General features: G+C 46.1%; 1 protein-coding gene across 1 annotated transcript in view; it reads left to right on the top strand.

The window, feature by feature from the left end:
* Positions 1 to 572: 572 nt before the first annotated feature.
* rpn1 (ribophorin I) overlaps positions 573 to 13061 on the top strand; it is a 36816-nt gene continuing 24327 nt past the window's right edge. The window contains exons 1-4 of the mRNA XM_072473064.1: positions 573 to 898; positions 7081 to 7145; positions 8825 to 9131; positions 12752 to 12961. Coding sequence (XP_072329165.1) covers positions 662 to 898; positions 7081 to 7145; positions 8825 to 9131; positions 12752 to 12961 — 819 coding nt within the window. The 5' untranslated portion in view covers positions 573 to 661. The remainder of the gene's footprint in view (positions 899 to 7080; positions 7146 to 8824; positions 9132 to 12751; positions 12962 to 13061) is intronic.

Genomic DNA, 13061 nt, shown 5'->3' on the forward strand with positions numbered 1-13061 from the left:
ACGTTAAATTGCCCCTTAATTGGAAAAAATGAATTGGGTACTCTTAAAAAAAAATGTTTTTAAAGGAATATAAGTTGTTGGTGGCCAGATAACCACATGAGAGGGGGAAAGCAGTAGACAAATGTTGATAGACTGTGTTGTGGAGCATAAACACTGGCAATGACTTAATGGACCGAATGGCCTGCTTCTGTGCTGTGAATACAGGCATTCTAATTCCATGTGGAGGACATGAAATAAAAGAGATTGACAGTCAGGAATTGTCCAATTGTTTTGCAGACCTCGTGGAGGGTGGGCACAGTGAGGATGGACATGTTGGGCAACCAAAGAGGAAGGTCATTTGATGAACCCTCCCGGAATGTATCCAACCAGAGTTGGCAACCGTGAACTGGGGCGCCCAGCCGGAAAATATTTTCTGTTAGAAAAATCATTCGCAAACCTCGAAATTTACTGACTTTATAGAAATTATATAATTGTTTTATGAGATTTTTTAAACAAATATTTTGATAGGCAGTGAGTTAGCCGCCGTCCGTTGCTAAGGGCGGGAGGGTCCTAGACTGCAGGCGCCGCCATCTTGCTTTCCTTCAATGGGGGAGGGAGAGTGAAGGAAGCGGCGGCGGGGCAGAGCTCATCATCATCCGTCTCCATCCGCTCTTTATGTGAGATGAAGGGGCTCCTCTCCCACCTCATCTTTTCCATCGGGCTCTGGGCTTCCTTGCGGCCGGCCGATGGCGAGTCCCTGGTGAACGAGGATGTCAAGCGTTCGATAGATTTAGGGACCCACTTGGCCAAGATCACGGCCGACCTGACGCTGTCCAACAGCGGGCCCTCCCCGGCCTCGTCCTTCATCCTGGCGCTGGAGCCGGGCCTGGAGAACCACTTGGCCTACATAGGAGTCACCGTAAGCAATTTTGTTTGCCCGGCGAAGTTGGATTGCAGATATCGCTTTGGAAGCTTTTAAAATCACTCTGCAAAGCGTTTGTGCTGCAGAAAGGTTAAATCCAGTTGGTCAGGAAAGATTGACAAAAGGGGAATAACCTGTTGCATTTGCAGGGACGGTGCGATTATCCATTTCCAAGAAGGATAAGGAAGTGTCTTGGGAAGTTTTGCCTGGTTTGGGGTCGGTTGAATGAATGACACAGCGGTGCTTCCGTGTCCCTGCAGCTCCAGCAGTTTGACACGTATGCACAAAACTCAGGGTCATTTACCCACACACAGCTACGTTTAACCCCATTCTAAACGTACATTTGAATATGAGAAAACTTGAAGGGTAAAGTTGATAATAAAATATTTAATCAGCAATGCTTTTTTTTTTTTTACTATGTTGGACTATTTTTCCATAGAATCCCTACGGTGCAGAAGGAGGCTATTTGACCTATCGAGTCAGCACCAACCTTCTGGAAAAGGCACCATACCTAGGCCCACTTCCCCCTTGCCCTATCATTGAATAGAATATCATAGAATCCCTACAGTGCAGAAGGGGGCCATTGGGTCTGCACCGACCCTCTGAAAGAGCACCCTACCCAGGCTACTGCCCCCCCCCCCTCCGTATAACCTCACCTAGGGGCAATTTAGCATATCCCATCCACCTAACCTGCACATCTTTGGACTGTGGGAGGAAACCGGAGTACCTGGAGGAAACCCACATAGACATGGGGGAAAATGCAAATTCCACCGAACAGTCGCCCCAGGCTGGAATCGAACCTGAGTCATAGAATCATGGAATCTCTACAGTGCAGAAAGAGACCATTCAGCTTATCACGTCTACACCGACCCTGTACATCCCTGGTCACGAAGGCGCAATTTTATCCATCATGGCCAAAGCTGCACATTCTTGGACTGTGGGAGAAAACCTGGGCAGAAAGTGCAAACTGCACAGACAGGTGCTCTGAGCCAACTGTGCTGCCGCATATTTTTGAATCAGTAATTTATTTCCCCGGTAACATTAATGGCTCTAGGGTGGTGCAGTGGTTAGCACTGCTGCCTCACGGCACTGAGGCCCCGGGTTCAATCCTGGACCCGGATCACTGGAGTTCGCACATACTTCCCGTTTCTGTGTAGGTCTCACCCCCACAATCCCAAAGATGCGCAGAGTAGGTGGATTGGCCAGGCTAAATTGTCCCTTCAGGCAGCACGGTAGCATAGTGGTTAGCACAATTGCTTCACAGCTCCAGGGTCCCAGGTTCGATTCCTGGCTTGGGTCACTGACTGTGGAGTCTGCATGTTCTCCCTGTGTGTGCATGGGTTTCCTCCGGGTGCTCCGGTTTCCTCCCACAGTCCAAAGGTATACAGGTTAGGTGGATTGGCCATGCTAAATTGCCCTTAGTGTTGAGTGGGGTTACTGGGTTATGGGGATAGGGTGGAGATGTGGGCTTGGGTGGGGTGCTCTTTCCAAGAGCTGGTGCAGACTCGATGGGCCGAATGGCTGCCTCCTGCACTGTAAGTTCTATGATTCTTAATTGGGTACTCTAAATTAAAAAACACACAAATGCCTGTGAAGAAGAGTCGTGCAGACTCGATGTTAGCTTTGTCCTCTCTCCATAGATGCTGTCAGATCTGCGGAGTTTCTCCAGCATTTTCTGTTTTTAATTTCTTATTTCTCCCAAGTCCCTGACTCGCCAGCCAGTGGGAGATTTTTTTAAAAATGCCTGATTCACTTCATCAAAACTGCTGATGATTTTCAGCACTTTATGTGGTATTGTTTCCTGACTCGGAGTTTGGTGCTTTTAGAATCAGAATTTACAGTGCAGAAGAAGGCCATTCGGCCCATCGGGTCTGCACTGCCCTTGGAAAGAACACCCCACTTAAGACCACGCCTCCACCCTATCCCCGTAATCCAGTAACCCTACCCAACATTTTTGGATACTAAGGGCAGTTTATCGTGGCACATCTTTGGACTTGGAGGAAACCGGAGCACCCGGAGGAAACCCACGCTGACACGGGGAGAACGTGCAGACTCTGCACACGCAGTGTCCCAAGCCGGAATCAAACCTGGGACCCTGGCACTGTGAAGCTACAGTGCTGCCCATTTCCTCCTTGTGAAATGCTTTAAAGAAAGGAGAACTTGCATTTATGGAGAGCCTTTCCCAACCTTATAAGATGTCCCGAGTGCTTACAACCAATGAAGTAGTTTTGAAAAGCATAGTCGCTGTTGTTGTACAAGAAGCGCAGCAGCCAGTTTGCACACAGTAAGCTCCAATAAATAGTAAGAGAAAAAATAATTGTATTTATACAGCGCTCATTTACAGCCAGTGAAATACTTTTGAAGTGTAGTCGCTGTTTTAGCATAGGAAACGTGGCAGCTTATTTGCATTCAGCAAGATCACACAAACATCAGTGTGATAGTGTCTGGCTAATCCTTTTGCATGATGTTTGAGGGATAAATATTGACCAGAAAAACAACTTTTTATTAAAAAATAGATCTTTTATCAAAGATCAGATCTGTTTGACGTCATGTCCGAAACACAGCACCTCTTGACTGTGCAGTACTCCCTCTGTTCTGCACGGAGTGTCAATGTACATACTTGTGCTTAAGTATTGGATGATTCTCAAACCCAAAGCCTTCTGGCTGTGAGTTGTGCGTGCTGCCCTCTAGCCAACACAGCAATCACATTTCACCATGGAGAATTGTTAGAAATACCTGGTGGCATCCAAGGAATGCTTTGAAGTTAGCCATGTCAGGAGAAACGTTTATACTTTTTGGAAATGTCTCCTCTGGTTGTTGTGGGAAACTTCTGCATTTAATTTCTGTAAAATTCTTTGCAGACCCTGTGAACATGTTCCAGCCCTGTACTGCTTCATCTATACCTTTGGGTGACTGTTGTGTTCCTATGTTCTGGTTGATCTGCCTCCCATCTTGAGATTGCCAAAAACACTAACTTCTGCCAATGTTTAAAAAGTATGGTTTACGGGCAATGATGACATCATGCACCACAGCGTCAGCGGCAAAGGAAGACGAGTGTTGTGTTTTTTAACTTTTTCGGACTTCATGCAGAGCAGACTTTGCAATGGCATAGTTTTTGTTCTCTTCTGTATGTATTTGGTCTGCGCCATCTTTAATGCAGGCAGCTGCCTGGGTTATTGCTGCCAGTGAGGTCACAGATACTGACGCTGCCTTTGTGGGCATCCTCTGTATTTGCGATGTCAACAAGCACAGTCAGTTGCACCAAGTCCCATTCACTTATCGCCCCTGTGCTTGCTGACCTCCACTGGCTTTCAGTCCAATAACGTCTCGTGTTCAGATTCCTCCATATGGTCTTGTCCGTCCCTATCGCTGAAACCTCCAGTCCTTCAGCCATTGAAGATCTTGGCATTGCTCCAGTTCTGCCGTTTTGCGCAGCCCTAATTTCCATCACCCCATCATTCCTGGCCGACCTTTGGGCAGCACGGTAGCACAGTGGTTAACACAGTTGCTTCACAGCTCCAGGGTCCCAGGTTCAATTCCCGGCTTGGGTCACTGTCAGTGCGTGGTCTGCACATTCTCCCAATGTCTGCATTGGTTTCCTCCGGGTGCTCCGGTTTCCTCCCACAGTCCAAAGATGTGCAGGTTAGGTGGATTGGGTATGCCAAATTGGCCTTGAGTGTCTAAACAAAAACGGTTAGGTGGGGTTACGGGGATAGGGTGGAGGTGTTGGCTTGGGTTGCATGCTGTTTCCAAGGGCCGGTGCAGACTCGATGGGCTGAATGGCCTCCTTCTGCACTGCAAATTCTATGATCTTCCAGCTATCACGATCCTAATCTCTGGAATTCCCTCCCTAAACCTTGATGTCCAATTTGTATCTCATTATGCTTCCCCTGAAGTGTCTCAATTATAATAATCTTTATTATTGTCACAAGTAGGCTTACAGTAACACTGCAATGAAGTTACTGTGAAAATCCCCTAGTCGTCACATTCCGGCGCCTGTTTGGGCACACAGAGAGAATTCAGAATGTCCAATTCACCTAGCAAGCACATCTTTCGGGACTTGTGGGAGGAAACCGGGGCACCCGGAGGAAACCCACACAGGGAGGACGTGCAGACTCCGCACAGACAGTGACTCAAGCCGGGAATTGAACCCGGGTCCCTGGTGCTGTGAAGCAACAGTGCTAATCACTGTGCTACCGATTATAAAGGTAGCATGTTGAATGGCTGATGCTGGGGTATTGAGTCTGAGATCATTGGGTCCTTAAAGTCTGAGACAAATCTTGGAGGTTTCAAAGTACTAGTCTTGGATGATTTGGATAGCATTGTTGCCTCTGAGTCAGACATTTTTCTCCCATAAATTTAAAAGTACCCAATTTTTTTTTCCAATTCAGGAACAATTTAGTGTGGCGAGTCCACCTACCCTGCACATCTTTTTGGGTTGCGAGGGTGAGACCAGTGAGTCAGAATTTGCTGTGCTTGAGACTCCACTGCACAATCCAGCCCAACAGTCCCAGTGCCAATTCCCTAATGTTCATTGTCGGAGGCGCCGTCTTTTGACGAGACATTAAGCCAAAGCCCATCTGCCCATTTGGGTAAATGTAGCGCTTCCCAAAGCAGTGTATGAAGAAAAGCAAAAGAGTTCTCTACTATCTTACGCAACATTTAGTCCTCATCTAACATTACCCGTAAGAGTTCTGGTTATTTTTTATTGCTGTTTACTATGTACAAACTGCCGAGTTTCCCTACTTTGTAACACCAATGTCACCTTTCTTTCTGTCCCTCCCTATGTAGCTCAACCATGTCCTGCGCTAACTGACAGATTGAAATAATGTCGAGTGTCTCGCTCACTTGCCTTGTTTTAATAATGTCCTCTTTCTTGCTTGGGTCACTTTGATGTTTGTTCTGGTGGCATTTGAATAATGACAAATATATTTGAATAGGTTAGATCCAGAGTAAAGCTCCCTCCTGAACATGGACCACTGGGTATACTTCCCCCACGATAAATGATATCTAACCCCGGGCTGTTCCTGTCCCGGGAGTGTTTGATGGGACAGGATAGAAGGAGCTTTACTCTATTTCAACCCATAGGGAGATATGTCATTATCCACAAATTGTCAGACTGACTGAATGAGTAGTGGGAAGAGGCTAGCTGAGTACTCCACTCCCTTCTCCCTGAGAATATGCAGGGTCAGCGCCTTTATGTAAAAAATACCCATCTCCAAACCTGAGACAGTGAATGGGAGATGTATTCCTGGACAAGAGAATGACCTGGAGCAGAGAGGTTCCACTGGACGAGGAGTTTCTCTCCGCTTGTTCAGACTCTGCTTCCATTGATTTTGCTGGATAGGGTGCATAGACCCCTGAGAACACATGGCCTAGTTCACCACAGCAGCTGGTCCCTGTAGTGAATTGTTACTAAGAAGCTGCAGGACTGAGTCCCTCCACAACTTGTTTCTCTTCCTCAACATGTGTGGAGTTAACTGATTGAAATCGGCAAGCAATTGGTGCACAAGTGTTTGTATGTCAGCCTTTCCTCAACGCTCATATGTTAGAAAGTTCGGCTGCGGGCAGCACAGTGGCGCATTAGTCAACACTGTTGCCTCGCGGCGTCAAGGAACCGGGTTCGATCCCGACCCCAGGTCACCATCCGTGTGGAGGTTGCACATTCTCCCCGTGTCTGTGTGTGATAGGTGGATTGGCCATACTAAATTGCTCCTTAATTGGAAAAAAGTTTTTTATTTTAAAAAAAAAAAGAGGGTTCAGCTGCTTTTCCTAATGCTTGGGCAGATAATCTGGACTGACACAATAGTGCGAGCCTGGTACTCGAGGGACTAGCGCACTATCACAGTTTCTGTCTTTAGGATGAGGCATTAAACCAAAGCACTGTCCACACCAATGTGAAGTGCTTTGGGACATGCTGAGGCTGTGGAAGGAAAAATAAGTGCAGGTTTATTAGTTCATTTCAGTGTTTGCCATTGTGGCCCAGGGCTGAACCAAGATAAAAATACAGTGATTTCTATCCTTCGGTGGAAAGTTACCCATGTGCAGATTTTATCTATTGTCAAGCATGCTGACAATTGGTATCTGGGCCCCTACACAAAGATGATGTTATTTGATAAGATCGATTATAGATTGGTTGAGCTTCACTTTATGATTAATTGGACTATTATTTTATCCAGTTGAAATATGATGATGAAGAAGAAAGTTCATTGGCTTTGGAAGAGACGCGTGTCACTGGGCAGAGGTAAGTGGCCTATCTTCATTCTGCCCATATCCATTCTCTTGCCTTTGTGCTCATTCAAGGGGGGTCAAGGCTTTCCGTTTCACTGAAAAATGTATCAATCTCCATAGCCAGGGTTACGAGCTGTTACTGTCCAAATTGAATGTCCAGTTTTTCACATCTATCTTCCTTGGATTTAAACTGCAAATGGCGTGTGTAGTTTCCCATAAATCTGCTTCCTCTACTTTCCCAATGTGTTACTTGACTTTCATTCACCTGTTGGTGCAAATTCATTAATGCTGCTGTTGCAACTTTTCAACCAACCAATTATCTGACAACTTTTGTATTTAAAAGCTCCAATTCATTCACCAAAAATTTTCTTTTCAAAATGAAAACTGGCACCATCAGGTTTGTGCTGTGACTGGGATTCTGGGCAAAATCGGGAACTACAAAGTGTGGTCAAGAGTTGCAAAAGGTAGATCGGTTGGAATTTCCAGGACTCTCAACTGGCAAAGAGTTGGTGAGCTGCCCTCATGAAGGGGACCATTGGGGAGCTTGAGTTTTGTAACATTCACTTTTCTGAGAAGTAGTCGCCATCTAGTTTATTTCAAAGCAGTGAGGAGAGTGGACGGGGCTCACTCAGTCCATGCTCCATTTGAACCCACTCCCATCTTTCCATTGCAAAACCTACCATTGTAGGTCCCTTCTACCTCAGGTTGTCAACTTCGCTTACGAGTTTTGCACCCTGGGTAAAGAGGTTTCTTCTGAATTCCCTATTAGATTTCTTGGGGACTATCATATATTGATGGTCTCCAGTTACATTGGCTTAATAATCTCCAATGTAGATCACATACAAAAAAGACTTCCAAAGTCCCATCTGGGTGCATCTTAAGTGTGATAGAATATTTCCACCTCCCTGAATGAGTCTAGCTGCAACAATACGAGGCCAGTACCATCAGGATAAAGCAGCCCACTTGAATGGCATTCAATCTACCACCTTAAACCTTCACTCTCCACTACCAATGCAATGTTGCTGTGGTGTTTACCATGTGGAAAATCCATTGCAGGTACCTGCTGAGGCAGCTCCTCTCAAGCCATGACCATTGCTGCTTAAAAGACAAGGGCAGCAGGCGGGTGGGAACATAACCCCCTGCAAGTCACACCATCCTGACGTGGACAAATATCTGCCTTTCCTTCGCCACTGCTCAGTCAATATCCTGGAACTCCCTAAAATGGTTAAAAGCAAGAGAAAATCAGCAGGAACGGGTCGGGTAACTGGATAGCAGCCCAGCAATTCAGACTTTAAATCCCTCTAGGGACATTTAGGAAACTGGTGTGGCTGGTGCCTGAAGGAAAATGGCCACAAATTGCTGCAAGAACCATCTTGTTCATTCTTTTAGTGAAGCGAGCTGGCCATCTGGCCTGGTCTGGCCTTCATCAGACTCCAGTCCTTTGTAAAGTTGCCTAGCAAACCACTCCATTCTAAACACAATTTCAACTTGGAGACGTATTGGGGCATTTAGAATTGGATGATGAATGTAGTGATGCCCGCGTCTCACACTCCTGAGAGCAAATAATTTCTCATCTGGCTGAGCGTTTGTTAAAGCTATATTGGGTTAACTAATGGGGCTTTTGTTTATTGAGCCTACTGCACCAGAGAAACCTCCTGGTAGCTCACCCAATATTTTCTGTTTTATTTGCAGTGGCAAGTTCTTCAAAGTGAAGTTGGGAATGCAACTGGCTGCCGGTGCCAAAGTCAAACTGGCACTTGAATCTATGTACACACATGTCTTGCGCCCTTTCCCAACTCACATTGCTCAGGCCGAGAAGCAGTTTGTGGTCTTTGAGGGCAATCATTATTTCTACTCTCCATATCCCACCAAGACCCAGACCACTCGGATCAAGCTTGCTTCGAAGAACATAGAAAGCTACACCAAGCTTGGTAATCCCAGCAAATCTGAGGACTCCGTTGATTATGGACCATTCAAGGACATTGATGCCTTCAGTCAGGTGAGAACAGCAAGTTTGTTTTTAATGTTTCCCACTCTCCAAATCCGGAGCAGGCTCGAAGGGCCGAATGGCCCATCCTTCTCCTATTTTTTTCTATGTTATCTTTTTGCCTTGCTAAGACAAACTCCCGCTGTCTGGGTGGCCCACAACTAGGGCTCGCTTCAGAAGTTAAATTATACCAATCTGGTTAACGATATCAAAGTAGATTTGCAGAGGTGGAACAACCTCCCCTATCCTTGGCGGGTAGGGTTCAAACTATTAAAATGAACGCGCTCCCGGAATTTTTGTTTCTTTCTGTGTCTCTCCATTTTTCTCCCCAAATTCTTTTTTTTATCGAGGCCAATAAACTGATATTCTCTTCTTTGAATCCATAGTGTTCTGCTCCAAAGGGACACACAATTGGGGGTGCTTGGCCCTCTCCAATTTATTGTTTTGTTACTGGGCAGCTGACAGTTAAATAATATTGTTGTGGTTCAGCGAACCTGGGTGTGTTTGGGACAAATGGAAGCTCGTTCCTGCACCACTTTTACTCTGCTTTTCACTGTCACTGCACCGTTGCCCTTTTCCCTGGTTAGATTTCCTCAAACCCAGTGGTGGTCTCTTTTGGGATTTGGAAACAGCTTAGACAGCACTTCAATCTCCTTTGCACGGTAGCACAGTGAGGGGAGACACGGTAGCACAGTGGTTAACATGGTTGCTTCACAGCACCAGGGTCCCAGGTTTGATTCCCGGCTTGGGTCACTGTCTGTGCGGAGTCTGCACGTTCTCCCCGTGTCTGCGTGGGTTTCCTCCCACAGTCGAAAGAGGGGCGGGTTTGGTGGATTGGCCATGCTAAATTGCCCTTATTGCCCAAAAGGTTAGGTTGAGTTACTGGGTTACGGGGATAGGGTGGAGGTGTGGGGCTTAAGTGGGGTGCTCTTTCCAAGGGCTGGTGCAGACTCGAATGGCGGCCTCCTGCACTGTAAACTCTTATGTTCTATGTTTTTTCCCTGTATTCACTAACCCCTATTTGCAATAATCAGCATTCCTACCTGCTAGTTTGGATTCAACATTTAAATCTCGGGAGGTGATGGGGCTGGAGCTGTTTGGGGACCTGTTCGTGGAGGGGAGGTTTGCCAGTTTCGGGGAGTTAGCTGATAAATTCCAGTTACCAATTCCAGTCTTTTTCGGTATTTTCAAGTTTGTGATTTTCTGCATAAAGCTTTTCCCTCCTTTGGTGTCACCATCTTCCCTGATAATCTTTATTATTGTCACAAAAATAATCTTTATTGTCACAAGTAGGCTAACGTTAATACTGCAATGAGGTTACTGTGAAAAGCCCCTAGACACAAAACTATGGCGCCTGTTCGGGTACACTGAGGGAGAATTCAGAATGTCCAATTTATCTAAAAGTATGTCTTTCTGGACTTGTGGGAGGAAACCTGACCACCCAGAGGAATCCCACGCAGACACGGGGAGAACGTGCAGACTCCGCACAGACTGACCCAAGCCGGGAATCAAACCTGGGACCTTGGCGCTGTGAAGCAACAGTGCTAACCGCTGTGCTACCTCCAGTCAATGATGAAGAAGATTCTGTCTCTGGCTGGGCCTGACCCGGGAGGGCGTCTACTTTAGACCTAATTGGACATATCCTTTCATCGGATTCTGCACCGTTGAGTAGTGGGAAGGTGAATTGGGTCCCATTCTTAATGATGAGGTGTGGAGTGAGGCCCTTCACAGGGTCAACTCCATGTCTTCATGTGCGCGGCTGAGCCTGATTCAGTTTAAAGTATTACAGAGGACGCACTTGACTAGGGCAAGGATGCGTAGGCTCTTCCCAATTGTTGAGGAAAGGTGTGAGCGCGTTCTCGTGGAACCATATGTATATGTTCTGGTCTGCCCCAACCGTGTACGCTTCTGAGCTCCATTCCTCAACAGAGATACTCCATGTGGATTTTGACCCATATCCGCTGCTGGCCATATATGGGGTGTCTGATTTGCCGGTGATGCAGTCTAGGGTAGAAGCGGATGTCCGTACTTTCACCTTGTTAATAGCCCGGAGACAAATATTGCTTGGCGGTCTCCCACTCTGCCCAGTGCCTCTGCTTGGCTGGGTGACTTAATGTCATTCCTGCATTTGGAGAAAGTCAAGTTCACCATCAGGGGGTTGGTGGAAGGTAACCATTTATTTCCATTTTTAAGGAGTTAGTCACCATCAGTTGTTAAGGGTTTTTAGTATTTTAGTTAATAGGGTGGCATGGTAGCACAGTGGTTAGCACTGTTTCGTCACACCTCCAAGGTGCCGGGTTCGATTCCTGGCTTGGGTCATTGTCTGTGCGGAGTCTGCACGTTCTCCCCGTCTCTGCGTGGGTTTCCTCCGGGTGCTCCGGTTTCCTCCCACAAGTCCCGAAAAACGTGCTTGTTAGGTGAATTGGACATTCTGAATTCTCCCTCCGTGTACCCGAACAGGTGCCGGAATGTGGCGACTGGGGGATTTTCACAGTAACTTCATTGTAGTGTTAATGTAAGCCTACTTATGACACTAGTAAAGATTATTATTAATTAGGTGTTGTGTGTTCTCTTTTTTTTGTACTTTTATATTTGATTCTGATGTTTTGCCTTTTTCTCTTTTTCCTTGTTCTGGTTTATATTGATTATTATGGGACAATTTTAATAAACTTATCTATACAAAACCACTCCCAGCGGGACCCAGTCTGTTCTGACTAACCTGGATGTATGCCTCCTGCATGTATTTCATTTTATTTCCCTATATTTGTAGAGCTGCGGATGGAATTCTGCTCTGCTGTTTGCAGTGATTTGCCTACCTGTTGGCAAAACTTGTGTTGTGCCTTTGTCTGATGAACCCAATGATATTAGGAATTACAGATGTAGATATACATCCGTCTGCCTTCCATTAGCGATTTGTCAGTGGGCCACCTGATGTGTTGAAAACATGGTCAGTTTAAGGGAGAAAATTGAAAAATGTTGGGCTGTGAGAGGAGAGCTGGGATGAGAGTAAGTGGACAGCTCTTTCGAAGAGCTAGCACAGGCGGAATGATTCCTGGGTGGAATTTCTGAGCCTTGAGACTTGACAGGGGTTATTCTTGGCTCAGTTGGTGAGTAGACTTTGGTTATCAGCTACAATGAGGAAGAAAGAGCGTGCACTTATTTTGTGCATTATCGCATCTTTCAAACGTCTTGTGGCATTTTGCAAACTAGTGTAGTGTAGTACCAAATGTGACTGTTGATTTGCGCAGTCAGTAATTGGTCTGGGGAATGTTTGGCATTCATTCTATTTCTCTGACTTGCACTCGGAGTACCTGGAATGAGTCTCTCTTCATGGTGCAAAGCTAACTGTTTCCCAACAGTGTCAAACTCCGATTAATAACCTGACAGAGACTGATGTTTTTGTTTAGATTTTAGAAGATGCTTGCAGAAAGACCGGGAGGTGTGACACAATCAGTGAAACTTGTTCGCTGCAGACTCCCTGAATTCTGCACTGTTAACAGGTACCTGTGAAAATGTAGCCCAAACATATTAGAAAGATAATAAGCAATGGCGCTTGGACAGAATAATGAGCAGAAATCCAGGCCTCTTTGGTTATTTTTCCAACTGATTGTTATCTGCCCTTAACATTTCAGGACTTACTGAAGCTGCACTATGAGAACAACAGTCCTTTTCTGGCTATTGTCAGCATGACCCGTCTCATCGAGGTGTCGCACTGGGGTAATATTGCTGTGGAGGAGACCATTGACCTGAAGCACTGCGGCGCAGTCCTGAAGGGACCGTTCTCACGCTATGACTACCAGAGACAGCCTGACAGCGGGATCTCTTCCGTTAAATCTTTCAAGGTATACTGATTTACAGTGCTGTCCTGTTACACTGGAGATGTATCAAAGACAAGTACCATAGAACATAGAACATAGAACAATACAGCGCAGTACAGGCCCT

This window comes from Scyliorhinus torazame, chromosome 13 (genome assembly GCF_047496885.1).
Source record: "Scyliorhinus torazame isolate Kashiwa2021f chromosome 13, sScyTor2.1, whole genome shotgun sequence".
Lineage (NCBI taxonomy): Eukaryota > Metazoa > Chordata > Chondrichthyes > Carcharhiniformes > Scyliorhinidae > Scyliorhinus > Scyliorhinus torazame.